General features: G+C 41.2%; 1 protein-coding gene across 3 annotated transcripts in view; it reads left to right on the forward strand.

Annotated features, from left to right (window-relative positions):
- Positions 1-1,210: 1,210 nt before the first annotated feature.
- NREP (neuronal regeneration related protein) overlaps positions 1,211-24,808 on the forward strand; it is a 33,189-nt gene continuing 9,591 nt past the window's right edge. Inside the window, exons 1-3 of one of the 3 annotated variants that reach the window (XM_070377189.1) lie at positions 1,211-1,305; positions 1,676-1,717; positions 3,005-3,073. In XM_070377189.1, the coding sequence (XP_070233290.1) occupies positions 3,071-3,073 (3 nt within the window). In that variant the 5' untranslated portion in view covers positions 1,211-1,305; positions 1,676-1,717; positions 3,005-3,070. Of the gene's footprint in view, positions 1,306-1,391; positions 1,481-1,585; positions 1,718-3,004; positions 3,074-24,808 lie in introns of those variants that run through there. The other 2 variants (XM_070377188.1, XM_005902710.2) reach the window with 2 other exon arrangements.

Consider the following 24,808-nt stretch of genomic DNA (forward strand, 5'->3'; position numbering starts at 1 on the left):
AGACTTGTTTTTTCCCTTTGTTCCTAGTTATGGTTCCAAAGTAAGTTTTCTTGTTGTCCTTAGGAAAATATCTGTGATGTTTTAGATTGATTCAGGGAAGCTCCAAGTGGGCCCCTTCAACTTTACACCCGCTAGCGGTCTAATCAGTATTTGCTGCTACTTTTGTAGTGAAATGTTTAAGAACTTAGTTTTTGTAAGTCCATCCGCCCTTTCTTTTGATTGTTATAATGGAAAACATTGCTTTCAGTGATCAGAAGTAAAAATGTTGATGGCAAATTTAAAAGACATTATGATCCTTCATATCTTTTTTTCTTGGCAAAGCAATTTAATTAGGAAATAGCCCTGCCCTCTAACATCTGACAATTACCATAAAATTATATCCTGTTTGGTTGGCAACAAAATCAGCTTGTTCGAATTTGTAGCAAAATTTTGAGCTTTTAAATTACTGTAAAAAAGACAGTCATATTTTAAGCAAGAAAGATGAGGTTTTTAAAAAATCAGAAATGCAAAGAACCTCTTTTAAAATGCAATCTCGTTTTCAAAAGTACGATTTCAGTGGGGCTGAGAGTGGGAACCTACTAAATCTTGGGGAGGGTGTCTTGTGCTGATCATACCAGATCTCAGCCTCTTGCTGTCTGTGCACGCACGTGTGTGTGTGTGTGTGTGTGTGTGTGCGCGCGCGCGCGCGCGCGCAGCCACAGGGCCCCGGGGGTGCTCGGGCTGCGGGCTTCTTCGCTGCCGGGAGCGGGGCGCGCGTACCCGGCGGGGCCGACCCGGGCCGTGTGCAAACGCGGGCAAGGCCGGCTCTTTGTGTGTCAGTGCGGCTCCGCGCCGCCGCGGGCACCATTTTCTGCTCCGCTCCGGACAGGCACATAAAAGGGAAGGCGGCTGCCGCCGGTCGCCGTCCTCTTTCCCTCAGATGCCCTCTGCTGCAGGTTTATTATTACAGTACGGGCCGCGCCGCCTCTCCCCGGGGCCCTGGCCAGCCGCCGGGCTGTGCAGCGCCCTGGCCGCCTTCACGCCTGGCGCGCCCCCAAACCGCCTCCTCCGCCTCCTTATTTGTCTGAAAAGCAACCGCACGTCGAGGCGGAGAAGCCCGCCAGGGGGAGAGGCCGGGCCGGGTGTGTGCGCGCCGCGCTCCGGGGGCGGGGCCGGGGCGGCGCGCGGAGCCGCGGGCCCCTTTGTCCCCGGGCCCGGCAGGCGCAGGGGGGCGGCGCGGCGCTCGGGGTTCCCGGGTGCGGGGGGCCGGGGCGCGCGCGCGTTGGCCGCTCGCCGACCGGGCCCCGAGTCGCCGATTCCTGCCGAGTAAGCAGTCTGGCTCCGCCGCGGCCGCACAGTGGCAGCGAAGCTGGGGTGCTGGCGTGGCGCCAGCCCATCAGAATTAGCTCATTGTTCACTAGCACACTAGCAGCAGAGAGGGAGAGAGAGAGAAACTGACTCTTAGAGAAAGAGACACACACTCTTGGAGAGAGAGCGCGAGGCAGGGAGACCTTCCCCCTCCTTTTTCCAAGGCTGCACTTCTTGGAAGTGAAGCCGGTTTGGGTTTTGTTTCCCTTCCCCCTCCTCCCTCCTTTTCCTCCACCCCTTTTCCCTCCCCCCGCCCCCTCCCCCCACCCCCCCTTCCCCAGCTGTCTTTCTAGCATGATACCCTTTTTCATCCACATTTGTGTTTCAGGTGTAGAGAGGAGAGAGTGAACAGGGAACGGGGCTTTTGTCTGTAAGTATATGCCATTCCCATCCCCGGCCGGGAGCGCTGCTTTCTCTTTTGTGTCGATTTCTTGCCGTTGCTCTTTGCTGGACTCCAACCCTGCAGAGTTCATGCTTCTTCCCTCTAAATTTTAAAGAACGGAAGCCTGTACTTAGAGAAATTCTGGCATTTTGGTCCCGCTGCATTAAGGCTGGAATTTGACTTGGGTGTTTTTTTTTTCCTAATGCACAAGTTCAGAGGGAGAAATCTGTTGGGAAGGGGTGGGGTTTTTCGCTTGTTGGTGTGATTTTTGTTCTTCTTGCTAATAAAGCATTGTTAGGAACTGTTTTGTTTCTTTGCATTAAATGCACTTCGGTGCATGCACACCCCCCCCTCCCCTTTTATAAAGTGGATTTGTGTTCCTCCATCCTTAGTCTTTATTACTCTTTCAAAGCTGCTGCGCCTCCAAGGGTCTTTTCAGGCATTCGATCTTGCAACACTTTTCCCCTGCATTTTCTTATAAAGCAGCTGAACTTTGGGGGAGGGATGGCTTAAAAATAAGTGACTGCTTTTTGCTTGATGATGATAATAATCTGATTTGCATTTCTGTGTGTCTGTAATGCCATTATAGGAAAACTCGAAGAGCTTATAATACCCTGTTAGAGAACTTTGTTTCTCCATTCATCTTAATTTTTGTCATAACTTATGTTAACAAAAGAACTGTATTCTGACACAAAGGTTGAGAGGAAAATCACCGCAGCACGTATATTAATGTTTATTTGGTTTAGGGAGAAGGGCATAATGGTGTATATTCCTGACTTTTCCCCCTTAGTGTAGTGTTTTTTTTTTTTTAAACACGGAAGGTTATGTAATGCAGTGCCATTTCCAAAAATATCCACTCTGAGGCATTACACTACACGGTGCAAGGCTGATTCGTATTCTGCTGTCTTGATTGCAAATATACTGCCAGTAGTATGTCTGGGAACAAAGAGCGGCCAGAAAACAATCTATTTTTATCACTTGATTCTACTTTTAAGTTATTAAGCCTTTTAAACTCCTGCAATTTAAAGATGAACCCAACACTAAGAATAGCCCAGGACTCTGCAAAGCCAGGTACCAGGGATTCCTTTGTCCCCTATTTAAGCCTGCAGACCGTTTGAAAAGCTCTTTCAGAAGCTCCAGTGGTTACAATAATTTGCATGTAACTGAGCTTAACCACAGAAAATGATTATTTGTCTGTAACCTCTAAACAAGCATTTCTCATTTGCTGACCTATGGTAAGGCAATTTGTCTACTGTATTTAAACATATTTTGCAGGTTGGTTGGTCTCCTTGGACTGAAGAGAGGGAGGGTACAAGGCCAAGACTGTTAAGGATTCTCAAAATGGTAAGAATTGGTCATCAGAGGAGATTCTCAATTGCTTCTTACCAGTCTTTATTCCATATAAATATCAACCACCCACCTTCATCTCCTCTGAACCCTTCATTGTTTCTACCCTATATGACCTTTCAGAGGTTCCTATCCAGCCTGGCAAGCTTCTGCAGTACAGCAATTTATATTAATTGGATGTGATGAATTAGGAATAAAATCTTTTGATTTTCAATCATTTTGAGTAGAAAACTGAAATTCCTTTCAGAAGTGAAAAATTTTTAACTTGAACAACAGAAACTGTTCTGTTCTTTAAGAAGAGTGATAAATTGTGACATGCGTGGAAGAGGTGGCAAGCAATGGGGCTCAAACAAAGCAATGGGTCTTTTAGTAGAGAGAGCCAGAACTTATCCCAAAAGTAGGAGTCTGTGTCCAGCTAATCCAACAGCTAGAGTATATGCTAAAGCGGTATATATGTAGAGCATGGACTTTTATGGTAATACACTCTATTGTCTCCCAAATACTGTTTTATTGTTGTCGTTGATTTATAACTTCATTTATGAGAGACATCTGCTCAGTTTTAGAAGATAAGCGTGTTATCCTCTAAATGAAGGTGTAACTATTTCTGACAAGCATTATGATTCACAGAGGAGGCAGCTTAGTGTTCGATGATGGATTAAAGAAATAGATGAAATACACATTAAAAACAGTTGAATACATGTATTACTCTTTTTTGAAAAATTTCCTCTATGGAAATGAACTGAAAAAAAGAACAGAAATGTCATGAAACTTTTTAGTTAAGTACAGCATGTCCTACTGCAGATGTTTATGCTCTTTAAAACACCTCTTTGCCACTTAAGAGTGTGTGGTTTCCAAATTTAGTTTTCGTTTTTTCTTTTAAACGAGGGAGGAATTTAATGAATCAAAATTGAATCCGATATACTTGATGTTTTCTTTGAGAGCAATCCAAGTATAAGCTTCCAAGGAGAAAAGTGAGTCAGAAGCAGTTAAATGAATTCTGTTTGAATTCTGTTAATAAGTAAGCTGTTTATTTTTTGTGTATGCCTCACTTATCATTTCAACAGGTGGGTGTCAAAGCATCAAATAAAATAGATTTTGCTTGGGCATAGGTTGATAATGACCAAATTAAGTAACTTAAGGTAGAAGGCAAAAGGGATAAACAGGAAATTAATCAGTAGGTTTTGTGCAAATGGTTCCTAAATGGATATTAAATTCCTGACTAGCCATTGTCATAGGGCTCTAGGATGGTAATAAAATAACCTACTGCAAAGTGTTTTTGTTTATTTCGTTACCTTTTACTGTGATTGGCCACGCCACCTTGTCCTGTAGCTCTTTATCCCAGAACCTTACCCTGGAATAAAGAGGGTGTGAAGAGTCATGTGTGTTTTAATGTCAGGTGACCAGTTTGGTTAAACATCAGTCTGACCACTGATTCTGCCAAAATTAGTCCTATAGATCAAGCTCAAAGAATAAATATCGTGTTTCCATAGCAGTGAGCGGAGTAAGTTTTGTGGAAGTAAAGCATGTGTGCCAAAGCCCAGAATGAAAGTTGGAACAGTTCGAGTGCAGAAGAGCAAATTCAAATTATTGTTACATGTTGTCAATTTCTTACAGTTGTCGTCTATTTATGGTGGCAGAATGAGAAATCAGTTTGTTGCTCTTGGAAGGATTTTTAGTCATGGAAAAATTCTCACAACTTTTTGGTGATCCTTTCATCAAGATGTCAGTCCCTTTTGGCACAAGCCCATTGCCTGAAATGAAACCACCGACAGTTATTGTCTGTGGGTGATTCCAAGTAACTTTCTAGCAATTTTCTTATTCCGGGAGGTCTGAGCTCTTCAAAGTCTTTTCACATACTAATGTAAAAAAAAATAAATTTTGATTGTCTTTTTTTTTTTTAACTGAAATTAGAGGTGTCTTATACCTCCTTTTCTCCTTTTTGGAAAAATGAAGTTATTTTCTTTCCTTGATTAAAACAGGAATTACTTTGCTGATCTTTAAGTCTTTACTTAAAGACTTATCTCTTATATGATAGAAACTAGCTCTGGGGAAGCAGTGCACTTAACACCTAGTCACCTTCAGAACATATATAAACTTTTATATATTTTCTGTGAGACATATCTTTCCATTTATATAGAAACATGGATTTCCATATTTCAAAACACTAAAAAGGGTCTAATTTCAGTGTTTTTGACCTGTTTAGTAAAGGGCTTATTCCAAATACAAATTTATAATCAACTCATTCCAGAGTAAGAAATTAACTAGTAGACTCTAGGATCCAAAACAGAATGGTTCAATATTTAGGCATTCGACATACCCTAAAATGATGTTTCACAATGATAACTTTTTGCATTATGAAAAAATACAACTGCGTTGTTAATCTATGAGGCGCTAATCACATTGTGTTCCATATACGGGACCCTTTGGGCACAACCCCAGGGGGCATTATTTACATAGGCTACAGTGCATCTGGGGTTGTGCATTTTAGGAGTACTGTTACAAGTTTTAATTTTGAGTGTGGTTTGCCTTTTCTTCATTTTCTAGAATGTTCTTTTTAATAACATCCCCCAGTTTTTTTGGTTTTCTAGTAAGCATAACTTTTTCTAGCACCCCACCCCCGACATGTCTTTGCAATTAACAAGATATTGTGAGTCTGCAGAAATCCTCAGCATTTCTTTAATTTATATTTGGCTTTTTGTTAAATTTAATTTCTAAGATTATATTTAATATTGGTCCTTGGGATTTACTTAGTTGTTTTATTTTAAAGGCATTTGCTTTGGATACATCACTGAGAAGAAAATATTTCAAAAATAAGCAGATGGTCTTAGTGAATAGTTTGAAAAAATAAATTATTTCATTCAGTGTCAAAGTTAAGTCCTGATTTTCAACATGACTTCCCTTTGTGCTGTAAACTTACCTCCTGGTACGAATGTGCCATGGATTCACAGTGGCAAAAGCTTGGGCTCATTATGTTTTAACAGAGACCTAGGAATTGGAACAATTTTAGATTCTCTCTAAGTCTGATGCTGAGCTTTTCAAAATGATGAGTTGACTCCATTGTACTGCTCATAGAGCTTTGCTTTCTGTACAGTCTGTGAAGTGGCATTCATGAACTTACAAGGAGACTCTTTCAATAATCTCTCCAGTAACATAAGGTTTTCTTGTTTAAAGAAAAAGAGAAAGATTGCAAAGGGATGAGGTACTGTTGGTAGCTGTGCCGTTGGGTTTTGGAATGTAAATTTACAAGTTACTCAGTGATTTTTTGATTGTGGGGATGCTGAAAAGTACCTAGGAGAGTAATTTTAGATGGTACTGTCTTCTCTTTTACCAGTGCTTCTGGCTCATTGTGAGGGGAGAATTGGGAATTGTTTGGGGAATTAGGACAGTAGGGATGGTCTATCTGGGTTTAGCCCCAGTCCCTCTTCCTCTTGAGCTAAATAGATAGGTCAGGCAGAAGAAGGTATTTGAGCAGAAATCTTGGAATAAACAGGTATTTAAAATATCATTCTATTTTTTTATTTGTTCTGTTTTAAACTGATGCAATTCTTAAAACTGGCATGTAAATCAGATCATCATAAATACACTGAAAAAATTCTCTTTATTTTAAACCCTAAGATGAATGGTTTTCCCGCGTGGTGCAGTGGTAAAGAATCTGCCTGCCAATGCAGGAGATGCAGGAGACACGGGTTCAATCCTTGGGTCAGGAAGATCCCCTGAAGTAGGAAATGGCAACCCACTCCAGTATTCTTGCCTGGAAAATTCCATGGATAGAGGAACCTGGCTGTCTAGAGTCCATGGGATTGCAAAGAGTCAGACATGACTGAGCACACACACAGTCTAAGATGAATACTTTAAAATAGGAAAATATACTTCTGAAATGTGAACACTTTACTAATCCAAATGAATAACCTCCAGATGATGAGTTTTATACATTGTGCTCACTTACACTAGACTGACCAGGAGCCTTAGAGTGAGGTACTGTGGCTTCCCTGCTCTTGCACATATGTTTTTAAATGCTGTTTTTGGCTGGTAAGTCTTTTAGGACCTTATCCTCACAACCAAAGTGAAATGGACGGTTGAGATAATTATCTGAATAATTATGCTTAACACAAAATAACTTGATTTTGTCTGATTCATCTTGCTTTATTCAAAATGTTGCTGGAGCAGTGTATGTTACTTCACATAGCAGCAATTCCTGTCACATGTTCATGTCAGAACATTTTTGGTTTTAAACTTTTTTTATTGCCTTTGGCTGTTGAATAGAATATTACAAGTACGATTTCCAAAAGATCTTGAAAATAATATATTTAATCAATTAAAATGTTTATCTGTAAAAAAAAAAAAAAAGAAAATTAGTTCACATTCAAATTTAAATAAAAACATCATCATCCAAGAAAAAAAAAAAAAAAAAAAAAAAAAAATGTTGCTGGAGTGAGGCAGGAATGGAAGGGATTTGCCTGAATTATCTGAATAATTCCTTTGTTATATGGGAAAAAGACTAGCAATAAGGAAATCTTACCAGTGAATCCAATTTCAATATACCAGAAGAAAATGTAATGGATGTAGCTGGATTGTATCATCTTAGTTGATCAAGATATATTTTAAAAATTCTGGCTTTAAACCACTCCTTTGCTTTATATTGGAAAATTAACCATAAGTCTCATTCCACATCTATAGAAATTATGGTTCCTAAAAATCCTATTTCTTGGATCTAAATCTATCTGAAACGAGTATTTCTGGACATGTTTTGCACCTATGGACAGCTTCAAGAATCTCTCATCTCAGTAGTTTAAAAAACAGCAGTGATCCTGAAATTGATCTGTTAGTGCATGACAGTATTAGCAGCTCTAATGGTTTGGGATTTAAACATTAGCATGGCTCTCAACTAAATTCTAAATATCAATTCAGTTATTAGTAGCAATGACATGGTATTAACCTGGTGTAACACTAGATTATACTCTCCTGCATTATTTCTTAGTTGGATCACATGCATTTCTTTCACTGACCAGCTAGATTATAGACTTCCAGAAAGTTTAAAAACTTCATATGCAGTGTTTAATGAAATATTAAATATATGTTAGAAGCTCAGTAAATATTTGGTGCATACATGCTAATACCTGTTAAGTTGGACTTTTAAAAATTCGTCCTTAATGACTTAATCTTGTTTAGTTTTCATGGACTAGAAGTAATTTTTATCCTTCCATTCTTCTAAAGAGCTAGGAAGTTGAAGTGAATGTAATGTTGGCTTCCACAGCAAATTATTTTCCATTATTTATTAGCAGAAGAAAAAAATTATGATTAAGCCATAAAGCCACTTGTCAAACAAGTGTCTTGCAGTTGCTCACCTTTATCAACATTTAGAGCCATCCTCTGAACAACCTGAGGTGATTCTAGCCCTCTAGGTTTGATCCAGCTGTGGTACTCAAAACTGACAGCAACTTTTCACTATAGTCCTAAAAATCCCCTCTGGGATCCAGGAGAAACTTTGCTCCCAGTACTGGAACTTTAAAGCCTTTACTTATTTCCAGTATGATCTCATTCTGTGATATCATGTAAATGATCCCAAGAAAACAAAGTTGCCATGTATGGAAGCACTGAAGAAAATGAGAAGAGTTAGCAGTAGGATTGTGCATCTATTCCTATGTCAGCTGAACAAGCCTTTTTTTCTTTTTTAGTATTTTCTTTGTGCTAAGTTTGTTGCGTTATGGAATGTAGATTTATATTTTACTTGTGGCAGGAAGACTAATATGTGTGATGAACTTAATGTCTTACAATATAATCTAGTGCTAAATTGTAAGATGCAGAGGAGTGGTATCACTAGAGACTGGGAATTGGAGGTGAATTCTTTCTTTTAAGGAGGTTAAGCCATACCCAGAGATGGCAGATACATGGTTTGTGTGCCATCTCTGCCCCCTCCTCCACTTGTGGCAGACACTGCGAATCAGTGTCTTAACACACATTATTATTATTATTCATCCTGAATATGATTTCCAAATCTTCACTCTCTTGTTACTTTAACAACTGATTGGAGTCGGCACAAAATTTGAAACCTAGAAGGTCCTTGAGAGCAGGTACTGTGCCTTCTTGATGTTTTCAGGGCTTAGCATCTATCCTTAGTAAATATTGAGTGAGTGAAGAATGGGTAGATTTAGATGAGAGAAAAGCATATTTCTGATAAAAGAAATACATTTATTGGAAAGGTATGCTTACAGGAGAGAGCATAATACATGTTTACCGCATTAGTGAATGTCCTCTCCCTATTTCAGGCCTCTCTGCTCTCAAAGGCGGACCTCACACACTAGACCTAGAAGGCAAGGACTCCACTTGCTGAGCTAGAGGCAGCCACTGCGCAGGCATCTTGGAGATGGCCCCAGGCTCCCACTCAGGTTCCAGCCTGTCTCAGGCTCTTTGCATTTTGACTGTGCCCAACAGAAAAAGCACACATGTTCATTCACATACACCTTATTTATTGCTGCCTCTTACTGTCCTTGGGCCATGATAGAGTGATAAGAAGGAAGGTCCCTAGTTGGAAGGAATAGGGAAGGAGGGACACTTAACCTCTTTCTTGGGAGAAAGTGGCTGCACTTCCCCTGGTAAATGCCAGAGGATTCCTTAGTGTCTACTTGGCCAGAGAGGGTGTTGTTGCTGTGCCAGCTGTGAAAGCAGACCCCATTCTTCCCTTCTTTGCGGCTAGCCATGTGCTAATCAGTCGCAACCACACAAACCCAGCTGGTTCTCTCTACTTCTTCCTGATTAGCCAGACGTACATATTCAGAATTCAAGCCAACGCTTACATCATCATAATAAAATTGTTTACAATTTGAGGCCTATGGACCGTTAATAATTTAGACAATAGTCTAGTGACCATCATAAGGGAATCATCACATGTTACCCAAAAGTTGGGGAAAGCCAAGACCAAGAAGGATTTTTCTGGAATCTCTTCTGGAAACAGGACAGACTCAGAAGGCATCAGCTGCAAGATTTTCAATATGAAATGATTTTACCAGTTCTTCTGGACCCTTCAGGTGTGGTTGGACTCATCCCCTAGACAGTAAGTGACATACATAAGCGCTGTTTCCTTAAATTCTTTATGCCTACTCCCACATCATACTTTTAAATATTTTTTTCAACTTCTGTGTTTTAAACCTTCATAAACTGAATCTCTGTGGCTGAGCAGCCATTCCAGTAACTATGTGAACTCGTGTTTTATTTCTAGCTACTATAGCATTTATTTTCTTAGAAGGACCAGGCTACTTGTTATTCTGAACATGCCCCAGGAGGCCCTCCCCTCTGTGCCTTTGCTTACTCAGTCCTAGAAAGAATGCTCCTCTGGACAAATAAAGCTCTTCTTCCAGACTGAATTTAAATGACAACACCTCCATGAAACTCTCCCCAGGACATCTAGCAGGAATGATCTGCTCCCTTGTATACTAAACGCACACACAATATTCTACTTGTGGCTGGCTTCTTTCTGCATGCCTTTCTACCCTCCAAGAATAAACCTGCAGCACACTGACCACTAGTAAGTGAACATCGGACCTCTTCTTATGGTGCAGTTGAAGCTGTGATGCCTCTTTTTCCCCTTTTCCTGTATCAGGATGGTGAGTTCAGTTGTGGAACAGTTGAGAGGGAACTCTAGAACAACTAGTGAAATTGACTGGCATTCTTTTCCTACAAAGTGAAAGGAACCCCTGACCTTCATGGACCTTGAAATAGATTACACCTCCATGAGCCAGTCTAACCACTGCTCCAATACCTGTGTGGGAACTGGCACATCCTTAGTTTGTTTGGTTGCTCAGTCGTGTCTGACTGTTTGCGACCCCATGGACTGTAGCCCACCAGGCTCCTCCGTCCATGGGATTTTCCAGGCAAGAAAATCCTGGAGTGGGTTGCCATTTCCTCCTCTGGAGGATCTTCCCAACTCAGGGACCGAACCCGGGTCTCCCACATTGTAGGCTAGACGCTTTACCGCCTGAGCCACCAGGGAAGTCTAGTAACACATAATCTTTCTAAAAATCCTTCAGTCTTAATGCATTTGCCTAGAATTGCACAAGTGCAATTTACCATTGATATCAAAAACACTTGCAGTGAATTCCTAAGCAGAAGCAATTCCTCTTATTGGTTACTAAGGCACATCCTTAGTAACCAATAAATGTCTGTGGAATAAATGAATGAGTGAGAGCTCAGGAATACATGGAGATCTGTTATTTCTGGGCAGAGCCAGGTGGCTCACCTTGAGATTTACAACTCGTAGTAGCCCAACACTTTGCTGGGGCATGACAGTTCTGATTATAAAATGTAGGACCCAGGAAATTAAGTCACTACACACAGGTGATGAATTTGTTGCTGAAAACCATCTCTCATTGAATAAAGAAGGCTCAGTGTTAGGGAGGTAAGAGCGGAGAGTTAAGTGAAATGTAAACACGATACAAAACCAGCTCCTCAGTTCTGCGCTGCCTTCTGCACTCTTTAGACAGAAGAAGCCCTCAGAGTGTCCAGAAATTTAGTTTGATGTGGTCTGCTGGAAGAGGACTGTCAGCTTTAGGGAGGAGTCACATGTCCATCCGGCTGGGAGATGTCACTGTGCTTCAGGTCATCAATGTTGTATTGCCAGCGGTCCACAGTGCCTCTCAGCAATCTGACTGAGTCAGTCATGACAGTAGAGCATCATCTGCTCTGGTTTCACAAGGTAATGAATTCTTTACAAATAAAATAATTGCCTGTTGTTACCTCGGAATGGTTTCCGATCTAAGCCTTGTGCCTAAGAAGTTGCTCAGTTCATGTCCAGCTCTTTGCCACCCCATGGACTGTAACCTGTCAGGCTTCCCTGTCCACGGAATTCTCCAGGCGAGAATAGTGGAGTGGGTTGCCACGCCTTTCTCTGGGAGATCTTCCCAACCCAGGGATCAAACCCAGGTCTCCTGCATTGCAGGCAGATTGTTTACTGTCTGAGCCACCAGGGAAGCCCTAGATTTATGTAGCTGGAGGTATTTTTAAGCCCTGGATTTTAACTGTGCTTGTTCAGTATTCATCCTAACTCTCATAGACTAAAATACAAGCATCACGCCTGTTTGAAAAGGAGAAGGGAAAGATATTTAAGAGAATGCGGTCAGTGAAAGGAAGGTCTGTTTGCCCCTTTTATGCTGAAATTGGGAATCAGAGCCATTGACTGGAAAGAAAGGGAGAATAGCTGAATAGTTGTTGCCAGTGAAAATATGAGCCAGAGACCTGTACCAATACGTAATTAAAACAAGAGGGAGGTTGATACTGTGCACAAAGTTTTGGTGTGGTTGCCCAGTTCTAGCTCTTGTCCCTTCTCCACTCCAGCCCGTACTCAGATCACCATCACACACCGCCGTCCTTTGATTACTAGGGCAGGTAGCAGCCTTCCTGTCTGAATTGTGTTTGATACAATTCCAGCTGGGAAAAGTACTGCAGGCCACTGACCGAACAGGGGGAATTTACAAAAGTTGTGTTTAAAATGGATCCAGGCATTTTGTGGTCTCTTTGAATAAAGCCATTGTCAGATATAGCAGAAATTAGGAGAAGATACTGTGTGTTTGGCAGCCAACATTCGAAACTGTCAAGGAAAAACTGGATTCTGTGGTTAGATGAATAAAACTTATGTTTACATGACCTAAGTAAGGGATTGTTATTAAGTACTTTTCCAAGAAGGACTATTTCTTGCCCTTCATTTAAGGCATCATAGTGAAAGTTACCAAAAGACTTATTGAGACCATGCTGGGAAAGCCTGCCGTTATGCACGTTTGCCAGGCAGTTGCCGAGCCTCTGCCGTGGTGCCATGTGCGTTTGGCAGCACGTGTTTGAACGTTTAGCCTAGTGCCTGCTGCGTTGTGGGGACTCAGTTAACACTGGCTGAAAGAAGGAATACTGGGCAGAGAATGGACCTACTATTCGAAACATGCAATCTCATGGACTTTCTGAGGTAGCATGGTTATGAGAATTAGAAATTGAAAAGATGAAGTTGTTAATTAACCCTCACCTTTCCTGAATAGATATCCCAAGATTTGGTGGCTTAGCTCTAAAGAAACCTTTTTTTTTTTTTTTTTAATGTGTTTTCTTTGCTAGTTTAGCACTTGCAACCCAAACTAATGGGGAGTTGTCTTTCCTAAGATGTTCATTCTCTGGAGTTGAAAGCTACCTACCAAAATTCAATACTTCATAGAAAATAAGTAGTTAGTAAATATTTCTTGACTTATTGATTGGATAATTAATATATATATACTCAACCAATTTAGGTAATACAGCATCAAAAATTCTGCCCACATCTTGGAGCCCTTCTCATCTTTGTAATTTTGATCTTTTATTACCTGGATTTGATTGTTTCCAAAGCCTGAATGCTCTGGACCCTATAAAAAAGCTGTATAACTGAAGCTCCATTTCACGGTGCCCTGTGGAAACTTGGGTCTAATTATACATCGTGGAATGCCTCTGGCCCTTGTATGTTTTGCTCGCTTCTTGATAATAGAATCTTAAATTATTCTGATCTTGTTATCAAGGTCTGGGAGTCAAATCTCTACATCTTTTCATTTCATCTTCATTAAGCCTATTCCTTTTTCTTTTTTTTTTCATGAGGACTGCTTTTTAAACTTTAATTTTATTATACAGGATTAACTGTCTACACTGTCACAATCAATTCAATCAGAAATTCCATTAAATTTGGTTTTTGGCATCATAGAAACCATTCATCTGATAATTAATGTGAATTTTTCCCCAATTGATCAATGTTCTTATGTTGTTTAGACAAAACCAGAGGTTCGTCATGTCTTTGACTGAATGAATACAGTACTCTACATGTGGTTTGAGGATCACAGACCACTTTTCTTGTTACATGCTATTTGTTACCTTCATGATAGTAATAACTAATGGTTGGCTTGTTCCCTCGTCTCTGTGTTTCCATTTTTGTCATTAGAACTGATTGCATTTCTTAGACTATATTAATTAAAAGTTCCCAACTGGAATCAGGTTAGATTTGTTTTTCTTTCTGAATTACCATTCTTAATTGTTTATACATGCCTCTCTATCCTAATAAGTATTTATTTTCTTCCCCTTCAACTAGGATCACTTTATACTTATATGTTGTGTATGGTTTGCATAGCTGTGTATTATTGATCAAGAGTTTAATTCTCCTTTGACTAAACAGTTTGTTTTGAAATTGAAATTTTGAAAAGTAAAGTTAGAGTGAACATGAGTTCTAATGGTATTTGTTGAAAGATATTCTGAATTAGATTGTCCATTGCCTGGTCATCAAAGAAGTTGTTTGAGAGTTTATTTAGGGGTCATATTAAAACAATTTGGCTTCTCAGCAAATACCCTTCGTAATTAGCTGCAGTGTTTGCTAGATATTTGTATTGTGCTGAACATTTCCTTCCAGGGAAAACTGAAAAAAGACAAAACCGTGGTGATCAGTGTTGCTTGGCTTTAATTAGACCCACAGTCTTAAGGTAGCCAAGTGAGAGCTGCCGCTCTAAATGTTGTCCTTCCCCAGTGACTGTAGCGACAAATGGACACTGGTGAGCACGCCCTGTGTGCCCTCCAACAGTGCTGAGTGTTTTAGGCAAGTTATTTTTTAAAATTATTTTAATTGAAGGCTAATTACTTTACACTATTATGGTGGCTTTTGCCACACATTCACATGAATCAGCCACGGGTGTACATGTGTCCCCATCCTGAGCCCCCTCCCACCTCCCTCCCCATCCCATCCCTCAGGGTCATCCCAGTGCCCCAGCCCTGAGCACCCTGCCTCATGCATCGAACCTGGACTGGCGATCTGTTTCACATATGATAATATACATGTTTCAATGCTATTCTCTCAAATCATCCCACCCTCGCCCTCTCCCACAGAGTCCAAAAGACTGTTCTATACCTCTGTGTCTCTTTTGCTGTCTCGCATATAGGGTCATCGTTACCATCTTTCTAAATTCCATATTTATGCCTAGGTATACTGTACTGGTGTTTTTCTTTCTGGCTTACTTCACTCTGTTATTTTTGAAGGGGAGCTATTTATCAGAAAACACACACACACACACAAAAGAAAATACAGCTAGCAGAGAAACAAATATTTCTGAGAAAACTACTCTTGATGGTAGGTGTCAACAATCCACTGAGTAGAGACGCTCAGCACCTACCGAGGGATTGAAAGCAAGCCCACTCTCAGGGCCTCATGGCGCCACTGCAGCTGGCTCCAGGGAAACAGCAGACAAGACTGCTATGGACAGGCCGTGTTCTCTGAGAAGAGAGGCTGGGTGTGCATCCCGTCTTCTCCATTTCTCAGCTATGTGACCTTGGGCACGCTCCCTGACTGCGGAGCGTCCTCCTCTGTCAGACGGTGAGGCTGATGGTGTGACAGCTGACCCCGGCCCCCTTGGTCCATCTGTGCTGACCCTGTTGCCGTGGCCTTACAGGTACTGATGCATTCAGCGGCACCCTGAGAATTAAAGGGGTGTGCCTAGAAAATGTGCCTAAAATTTAAAAACAAAAAATTAGAATGAACTCCAGTGTGCAATTCCCACAGAAAACTGTGGCTCTCCAAACTTAAATATTCTGCCAGTGTGGGTTCCAACCACTCTCATGTCTTGCTCACAGTTCTCTTCCTTTGGAGAAGTATAGTTTTGCTGATTGGTTTACCATGGAAGAAGAACCAAAGGGAAAAGCCCCAAAGATGTCAATATCAGTGTCTTGTCTCAGAATGCAGTCAGAATTTAGAATGAAGTTCTGAGTTTCCAATGCTGTCTTTTTCATGCCAATTAGAATATAACTGATCCCTTTCCCAGAGAATTTAGCCTCCTAATTTGGCATTCCTTTTGCTGTCATCTTCATGACTCTCCAGGTATGGTGACTCCTGGTGCCGAAACACCGCGTCCATTTGGGTCGATGGCCACTGCCTTTGGTCGTCTCTGCTTCCTGTGGCACTGCCGGACTGGCCTTTATCAGGGAGAAGCTGCCTTCTGAGTCAGACCCCACTCAGTGGGCCTGAGAGTCCAGGGGGTGCACAGGGGCACATCTGTCCTGACCTGCTCCTCTGTGCTCTCAGTTTTTTGCAGTTTCCATATAGGACAGTTCCCCAGAAGCCGCGCAGTGCCCCAGCACTTAGGACGTGCAGATACAGGTCTGGCTGTGTTCCCCTCTTTAAAGCCAAACTTCTTAAAAGATAATCAACTAGCGTCTGATTTAAACCAAGTTTAATTACATCCTCTCCATAATAGAAACCACTTTCCCTCCGAATTTGGTGATCTGTTGCAATGCTGTTTGCTGTTGAAGAGTTATCTAGACTTCAAATGACCAAAACAGTACACGACAAGCTCTGAACTGTGAGATGACTTTTGCTAAATGCTGATCAGTTTGCACCTGCCAGCAGAAGAGGGTGCATTGATGGAAAGAGTGAATAAATTCTTTTGGAATGAGCACTTTGGGTGAAAATGCAAACTTTCTGGAAAAGTCAGTCTTGCATATGTCAGCAATAGGAATGCTTTGAAATTGTTCATAAGCTCATCAAAAGCAACTGGCTATCTCATTATTCACCCAGATCAAGAAAAACCCCAAATCCATATGTCCAGATAAATATTTATTTCACTAGCTTTTAATTTAGGGCTTTAGGAAAAAAGACCCTGAGTTTCAAGGACTTTTTCTTCCACGTTGTTGGTGAAAACTTTCATAGATTTTAGTGAATAGCACAGTAACTTTAGAACAAGAAAGAAAAATTAGCATTCTTGGTGAGTAGAAATCAGACTTCTTATAGTTACATGAAGGTGAAATTCAGTATACCTAAAATTACTCAAACTGGCTAATAAAAGCAAGTCTAGATGTTTCCTATTAACCTTGGAATGTGCTTGGAAAAGGTCCTGCTAATTCCAGATGTCTAGTATTGGAAAGGGTATCAGCAGCATGACTCATTTGTGGCAGAGAATACCGTTCAAAAATTCGCAAGTGCAGTTTGGTGCACTCAGGCCCAATATGGTTTTCTTTTCTTCCTTAGGGTGTTCATTCTGTCCTTCAGTCTTTTGCTCTCTTTCTTTCTGCCTCCCTCTTTCTTTCTTCCTCTCTTCCCTCCCTTCCTTCCCTTTCATCCTTCCTTCCTTCTCCTACCATAAGTGTAGGAGAAACATTGCAAAATGTGGTGTTTCTAATTTCTAGGTTGCAAATGAAAACCAATTTATATAAGGGAATAAGGTGGTCCAGACTTAGAACTCAGATGTGTTAAGTAAATATTTACTCTGGTTCCACTCCAGGGAGGTAAAAGATTTTATTAACATATTTGTTGAGGTCATGGGGCAAGGAAAAGCTTATGCTGTGCTTAAATGCCTGAGGGCCTTTTTTTTTTTTTTTTTTTTTTCCTTTCGAGTTAACAAAGGCCAGTATTTTTTATCCTGCTGGAAAGAGCAAATGTCTTATTTTTGTGGCCTGTACTTTCTTATTGTTCACTCACAAACTGCTTAATCTCAAACCAGAGTTTTAAAAAGCTGCTTTATTTTTTCCCTTTGTTCAGAAAATCTCTTCTTAGATATCCTTTATGAGATTTGTTTCCAAGCTTTCTTCTTGTGCTTTTTCTCCTGGTTTACTTTGGGCTGTTATCAGCTGTTTGTACTTTGTTTTGTCTTCATCACTGAAAAGAAAAATTGCCCATTAAAAGTCTAGATTTGAAGTGTTGAACTTAATTCCTTGAGTCCAGTCCACAATTTGGCTCTGCTTAGCATACCAGGCTGACCTCCAGCACAGGGGAGGGTGCCTTGGCAGAAATCTGAGAATTCCTCGATCAGTAACTCCCTTTTTTGGATTTATGGAGCCTTTAGGTGGATTGCTTTGTGCTAAGCATTTTCCTATTGGAAAGGAATGAGGCTGGGATGAGAGGGGTTTGCACAGCACAAAATGTTTGCAACTGACCTCCGGTTCAGCGTGATGGGTTCACCAGCTGCTGCTGCACCCTGCCTTGAAGCACACGCCATCCAAAGCCCCAAACTCACATCATGAATGGTTTCAAAGAGCAGTGACAAAGCAAAGTTGGGTAATGGTAACCTTTTGTGGCTTGCTTCTGACTTGATTCCTTGCTCCTCTTTAAGTCTTTGTTTTTATTCTTAGAAATCAAATTTTAAAAGACTCAGCAGCCAAACAGGCAGAATATTATACTGTGGTACAGAGTGACTGTGAAAGCTCTTTGTGCTGACGATTAATTTCACTTGTAAACACTTTCATTTTGTTGCCAGCGAGGAGACTTCCTTTTCCTTTCTCTGCCTAGTTGAAATCTAGAAACGAAATTCCACAGCTGTCAGGCTCCCACATATTCATCAGCGGCCTCTCAAGATGGCTTCACAACAGGCAGAGTGAATCTAGAGGATTCTACTGTTAAACTCTGAACACCGCTTGTTTCAAACACCCCAGCTCACAAAGGAAAGAAATGAATCCTTTGCCTGCCTGACATGTCATCATGGGCAGTAACATAATCTGCTGCATAATATGAGTAAAATGTGGACATTTTCTGAGCCCATAGTAAACATCTGCACCCAAAGCAAAGTTAATTCGATGGGCTTAATCAGCTTGTGTGCTGGGAACCACAGTTGTCTCCCCCACCCCCATTTCTACAGGTTAAGAACTTCAGTTCAGTTTAGTCACTCAGTTGTGTCCGACTCTTTGCGACCCCGTGAATTGCTCTGGAGTTATTTCTCCACTGATCTCCAGTAGCATATTGGGCACCTACTGACCTGTGGAGTTCCTCTTTCAGTATTTATCATTTTGCCTCTTCATACTGTTCATGACTTATCAGGCCATAAAAAACCAAGAGTGTCAGTAGGTATTGTAGTGCAGCAGTGTCCCAAAAGACCATCCCTTCCTTTCTAGCAGGAGGGCATTTGTGGTTGAGTGCAATAGTCAAGTGTTTGTAATGCTTTCTCTGCGATTATCCATTGGTTACCACAGCCAGCTTGTGTGTGTGTGTGTGTGTGTGTGTGTGCATGCATGCACGCACACTTAAATTAGATCCCTGCACGTTTCACTTAGTTCTCAAACCAGAATGTTTGCCAACTTAGGGACCAACTAGCACATTTATTTTACTTTCTAGAATGTGCAGAGATGACGTCCGGTATGTGAATGACCCGACGTTTTTCTTTTTGCCTTCTAGTTGCAGTGCCTTTGCCGCACTGTGTACGCCATCTCCAAGCAGCATTCTCAGGGTTAGGCAGAGCTCTAAGACTTGGTCTCTAGAGAGACAGCTCAGCGCATCATCTTTTGGCACCATCTAATCCTTGATGTAATACTGTTCAGAGAAAATGATCCTTGTAACTCATTTATAGTTTCACTTTACATTCTGCCCTCTCACATGACCAGTCACACCTGGGAGCAGACCAGCTTTTGAGGGAGATTCTTAATAGGGCCACTTCAAAGGGTATTTGCAGAAATGAAGTGCATGTGCGTGCACATAAATTCTGTCTTACAGTACTGGGTTTCATAACCTCCCAGCCAATTAGGCAGAATAGAAGATGTACACACACATGCACGTACACACACACACACACACACACACACACACACTCACACACAGAGTAATTGGCAGAGAGATTATAAAATATACTCCTTTGCTGCTCAAAGAATTAATTATGTAGGTTGGACATCTGCTGCTCTGGTTCACTCTTCTAATTACAGGGGGTGGGCACCTATCTTTGATAAATCATAAAAGGGCCATTGTTTAAGCACACAGAACCCCACAAAGGCTAGAAAATAATGTTATAATTATGGTTGTTAACAACCAAGCCATGCAGCATCTTCATCAGTTTTCTGAGAATGTACGTTCACTGATAAAGTAAGCAACATATATATATATATACATTTAGGCTCCAAATAAAGCCATGGTCCTGCCTTTGAAGATTGTTCTCATCTAACAGTCTCCCCAAAGAAATACTGATAAAGATGGTAAGTGAGTAAAGGGAAATATGGATTTAGAAACAGGTAATAAATAGATGTAATTCAAAATTTTCATGCAGTATGGTAGAAGTGATAGGAATCATGCCAATTAGATTGATTCTGAATATGGACTATGTTGTTATTCTTTAGTTGCTAAGTTGTCTCTAACTCTTTTCTACCCCATGGACTGTAGCTCACCAAGCTCCTCTGTCCATGGGATTTCTGAGACAAGAATACTGGAGTGGGTTTCCATTTCCTTCTCCAGGGGATCTTCCTGACCCAGGAATTGAACCCACATCTCCTGCATTGGCAGGTGGATTCTCTACCACTGAGCCACCAGGGAAGCCCTAAACTTTGGTTTATTTCTTACAAGATATCCCCATGTGCTTGCATTTCTGAGATGCTCACACCGCCACCACCAAGAGAGAATTTGGTGAAGCTTAAAAAAGGAAGTTGGTTTAATAAGTGTTTATGAAGAACACAAACTTGAATCCAGAAAACTGAATATATGGGAAACAATTTAAGCCATGTGTCCACTTACAGAGCATCATTTGACATATGCCAAGAAGAACAAGCAGCTTTGGCGTCCAGCAAGAACAGGTGACCTCCAAAAAGATAGATCAGCTTATCCTTTTTTCTGACCTACTTGTTATTAGCACTTGAAAGCCCCTCAACCTTCTATCTTCCTTGGCTTGCATCTGGCAGCCTTTACATACCCTTGCAGATCTGCTCCCTGCCACCCTCATTTCCTCTGTTGACAGCACTACTGGATGTCTTGCTAATTGTTGGTTTTGTTTGTTTTTTAAATCTATTGATAGATATCCTGAGAACTATTACATTTGACATAACCTATACTTAAAAAAAAATTGCACCTAAAGCACACTATTCATTTCTAGTCAAAGCTGTGGTTTTTCCAGTAGTTGAGTATGGATGTGAGAGTTGGACCATAAAGAGAGCTGAGTGCTGAAGAATTGATGCTGTTGAACTGTGGTGTTGGAGAAGACTCTTGAAAGTCCCTTGCACTGTAAGGAGATCAGGCCAGTCAGTCCTAAAGGAAATCAGCCTGGAATATTCATTGGAAGGACTGATGCTGAAGTTGAAGCTCCAATACTTTGGCCACCTAATGCAAAGAACTGACTCACTGGAAGAGAGTCAGTCTTTCTGCTGGGAAAGATTGAAGGCAGAAGGAGAAGGGGACGGCAGAGGATGAGATGGTTGGATGGCATCACCGACTTGATGGACTTGAGTTTGAGCAATCTCCGGGAGTTGGTGATGGATAGGGAGGCCTGGCGTGCTGCAGTCCATGGGGTCACAAAGAGTCGGACACCACTGAGTGACTGAACTGAACTGACTCATTTCCTAGGGCTGTCAAAACAGAGTACCAGAGACTAGATGGCTTAAACAACAGAAGTTTATCTTCCACAGTTCTGGAATCTTGAAGTCTGCAGTCCGCCTTGGTTTCTCCTGAGTCCTCTCTCCTTGGCTTGTAGATGGCCACCTATCTCCCAGTGTCCTCGTGTGTCTTCTGTGTGCACATGTGTGTACAATTTCCTCTGCTTATAACTAACCAGTCATATGGATTAGGGTCCACCCATATGACCTTGGTTTAACTTAATTACCTCTTTATATACCCTATCTCTATACACAAGGATTGGGGTAAGGATTTCACATATGGGCATTAGGGGGAACACAATTCAGCCCATACCACATTTAAATGATCTTTTAGATCTTTAAGTGATCTTTAAAGTGATCTTTTAGAGGATCTGTCACCCCACTGTCTCCCTCCCTTGCCACTTGATTTGAGCCCTTAGGTGACAGGAGCTCTGTCTCTCTTCTGGTGGTATCCAGAGTCTAACTGTCCAGCACACTGCAAGTATTTCAAAAACTCTTGGTGAATGCCGGCATGGACAGAGGTATTCTGAGTTATTTGATAGTAAAGATAATGATTATCATTGATATTTTTTCCCTTAAGTCATTCATATTCAGCTCAGTTCAGTTGAGTCCTTAGTCATGTCCGACTCTTTGCGACCCCATGGACTGCAGCACCCCAGGCCTCTCTGTCCTTCACCAACTTCCAGAGTTTTCCCAAATGTCCATTGAGTCAGTGATGCCATCAAACCATCTCATCCTCTGTCGTCCCCTTCTCCTCCTGCCCTCAATCTTTCCCAGCATCAGGGTCTTTTCAAAAGAGTCAGCTCTTTGCATTAGGTGGCCAAAGTATTGGAGTTTCAGCTTCAGCATCAGTCCTTCCAATGAACATCCAGGACTGATCTCCATTAGAATGGACTGGTTGGATCTCCTTGTAGTTCAAGGGACTCTCGAGAGTCTTCTCCAACACAACTCAAAAGCATCAGTTCTTCAGTGCTCAGCTTTCTTTATAGTCCAACTCTCACATCCATACATAACTATTGGAAAAACCATAGCCTTGACTAGACGGACCTTTGTTGACAAAGTAATGTCTCTGCTTTTTAATATGCTGTCTAGGTTGGTCATAACTTTCCTTCCAAGAAGTAAGCGTCTTTTAATTTCACGGCTACAGTCACCATCTGCAGTGATTTTGGAGCGCCCCCAAATAAACTGTCACTGTTTCCACTGTTTCCCCATCTATTTGCCATGAAGTGATGGGACCAGATGCCATGATCTTAGTTTTCTGAATGTTGAGCTTTAAGCCAACTTTTTCACTCTCCTCTTTCACTTTCATCAAGAGGCTCTTTAGTTCTTCTTCACTTTCTGCCATAAGGGTGGTGTCATCTGCATATCTGAGGTTATTGATATTTCTCCTGGCAATGATTCCAGCTTGTGCTTCATCCAGTCCAGCATTTCTCATGATGTACTCTGCATATAAGTTAAATAAGTAGGGTGACAATATACAGCCTTGACGTACTCCTTTTCTGATTTGGAACCAGTCTGTTGTTCCATGTCCAGTTCTAACTGTTGCTTCCTGACCTGCATACAGGTTTCTCAAGAGGCAGGTCAGGTGGTCTGGTATTCCCATCTCTTGAAGAGTTTTCCATGGTTTATTGTGATCCACACAGTCAAAGGCTTTGGCATAGTCAATAAAGCAGAAATAGATGTTTTTCTGGAACTCTTGCTTTTTTGATGATCCACCGGATGTTGGCAATTTGATCTCTGGTTCCTCTGCCTTTTCTAAAACCAGCTTGAACATCTGGAAGTTCACAGTTCACATATTTCTGAAGCCTGGTTTGGAGAATTTTGAGCATTACCTTACTAGCATGTGAGATGAGTACAATTGTGCGATAGTTTGAGCATTCTTTGGCATTTCCTTTCTTTGGGATTGGAATGATATTGGTGATAGAATATTGGAATAATTGGAATTATTGGTGATAGAGGCAAGGTCCGATGCTGTAAAGAGCAATATTGCATAGGAACCCGAATGTTAGGTCCATGAATCAAGGCAAATTGGAAGTGGTCAAACAGGAGATGGCAAGAGTGAATGTCGACATTCTAGGAATCAGTGAACTAAAATGGACTGTAATGGGTGAATTTAATTCAGATGACCATTATATCTACTACTGTGGGCAGAAATCCTTTAGAAGAAATGCAGTAGCCATCATAGTCAACAAAAGAGTTGAAATGCAGTACTTAGATACAATCTCAAAAATGACAGAATGATCTCTGTTTGTTTCCAAGGCAAACCATTGAATATCACAGTAATCTAAGTCTATGCCCCGACCAGTAATGCTGAAGAAACTGAAGCTGAATGGTTCTATGAAGACCTACAAGACCTTCTAGAACTAACACCCCCCAAAGATGTCCTTTTCATTATAGGGGACTGAAATGCAAAAGTAGAAGTCTAGAAACACCTGGAGTAACAGGCAAATTTGGCTTTGGAGTACAGAATGAAGCAGGGCAAAGGCTAATAAGAGTTCTGCCAAGAGAATGCACTGGTCATAGCAAACACCCTCTTCCAACAACACAAGAGAAGACTCTACACATGGACATCACCAGATGGTCAACACCGAAATCAGATTGATTATATTCTTTGCAGCCAAAGATGGAGAAGCTCTATATAGTCAGCAAAAATAAGACCAGGAGTGGACTGTGGCTCAGATCATGAACTCCTTATTGCCAAATTCAGACTTAAGTTGAAGAAAGTGGGGAAAACCATTAAACCATTCAGGTATGACCTAAATCAAATCCCTTATAATTATACAATGGAAGTGGGAAATAGATTTAAGGGGCTAGATCTGATAGACAGAGTGCCTGATGAACTATGGACGGAGGTTCGTGACATTGTACGTGAGACAGGGATCAAGACCATCCCCGAGAAAAAGAAATGCAAAAAAGCAAAATGGCTGTCTGAGGAGGCCTTATAAATAGCTGTGAAAAGAAGAGAAGTGAAGAGCAAAGGAGAAAAGGAAAGATATATGCATTTGAATGCAGAGGTCCATAGAATAGCAAGAAGAGATAAGAAAGCCTTCCTCAGTGATTAATGCAAATAAATAAAGCGAAATAAAAGAATGGGAAAGACTAGAGATCTCTAAGAAAATTAGAGATACCAAGGGAACATTTCATGCAAAGATGGGCTCAATAATGAACAAAAATTGTATGGAGCTGACAGAAGCAGAAGATATTACGAAGAGGTGGCAAGAATAAACAGAAGAACTATACAAAAAAGATCTCGACCCAGATAATCACGATGGTATGATCACTCACCTAGAGCCAGACATCCTGGAATGTGAAGTCAAGTGGGCCTTAGAAAGCATCACTATGAACAAAGCTAGTTGAGGTGATGGAATACCAGTTGAGCTATTTCAAATCCTGAAAGATGATGCTGTGAAAGTGCTGCACTCAATATGT

Source organism: Bos mutus, chromosome 10, assembly GCF_027580195.1.
Source record: "Bos mutus isolate GX-2022 chromosome 10, NWIPB_WYAK_1.1, whole genome shotgun sequence".
Lineage (NCBI taxonomy): Eukaryota > Metazoa > Chordata > Mammalia > Artiodactyla > Bovidae > Bos > Bos mutus.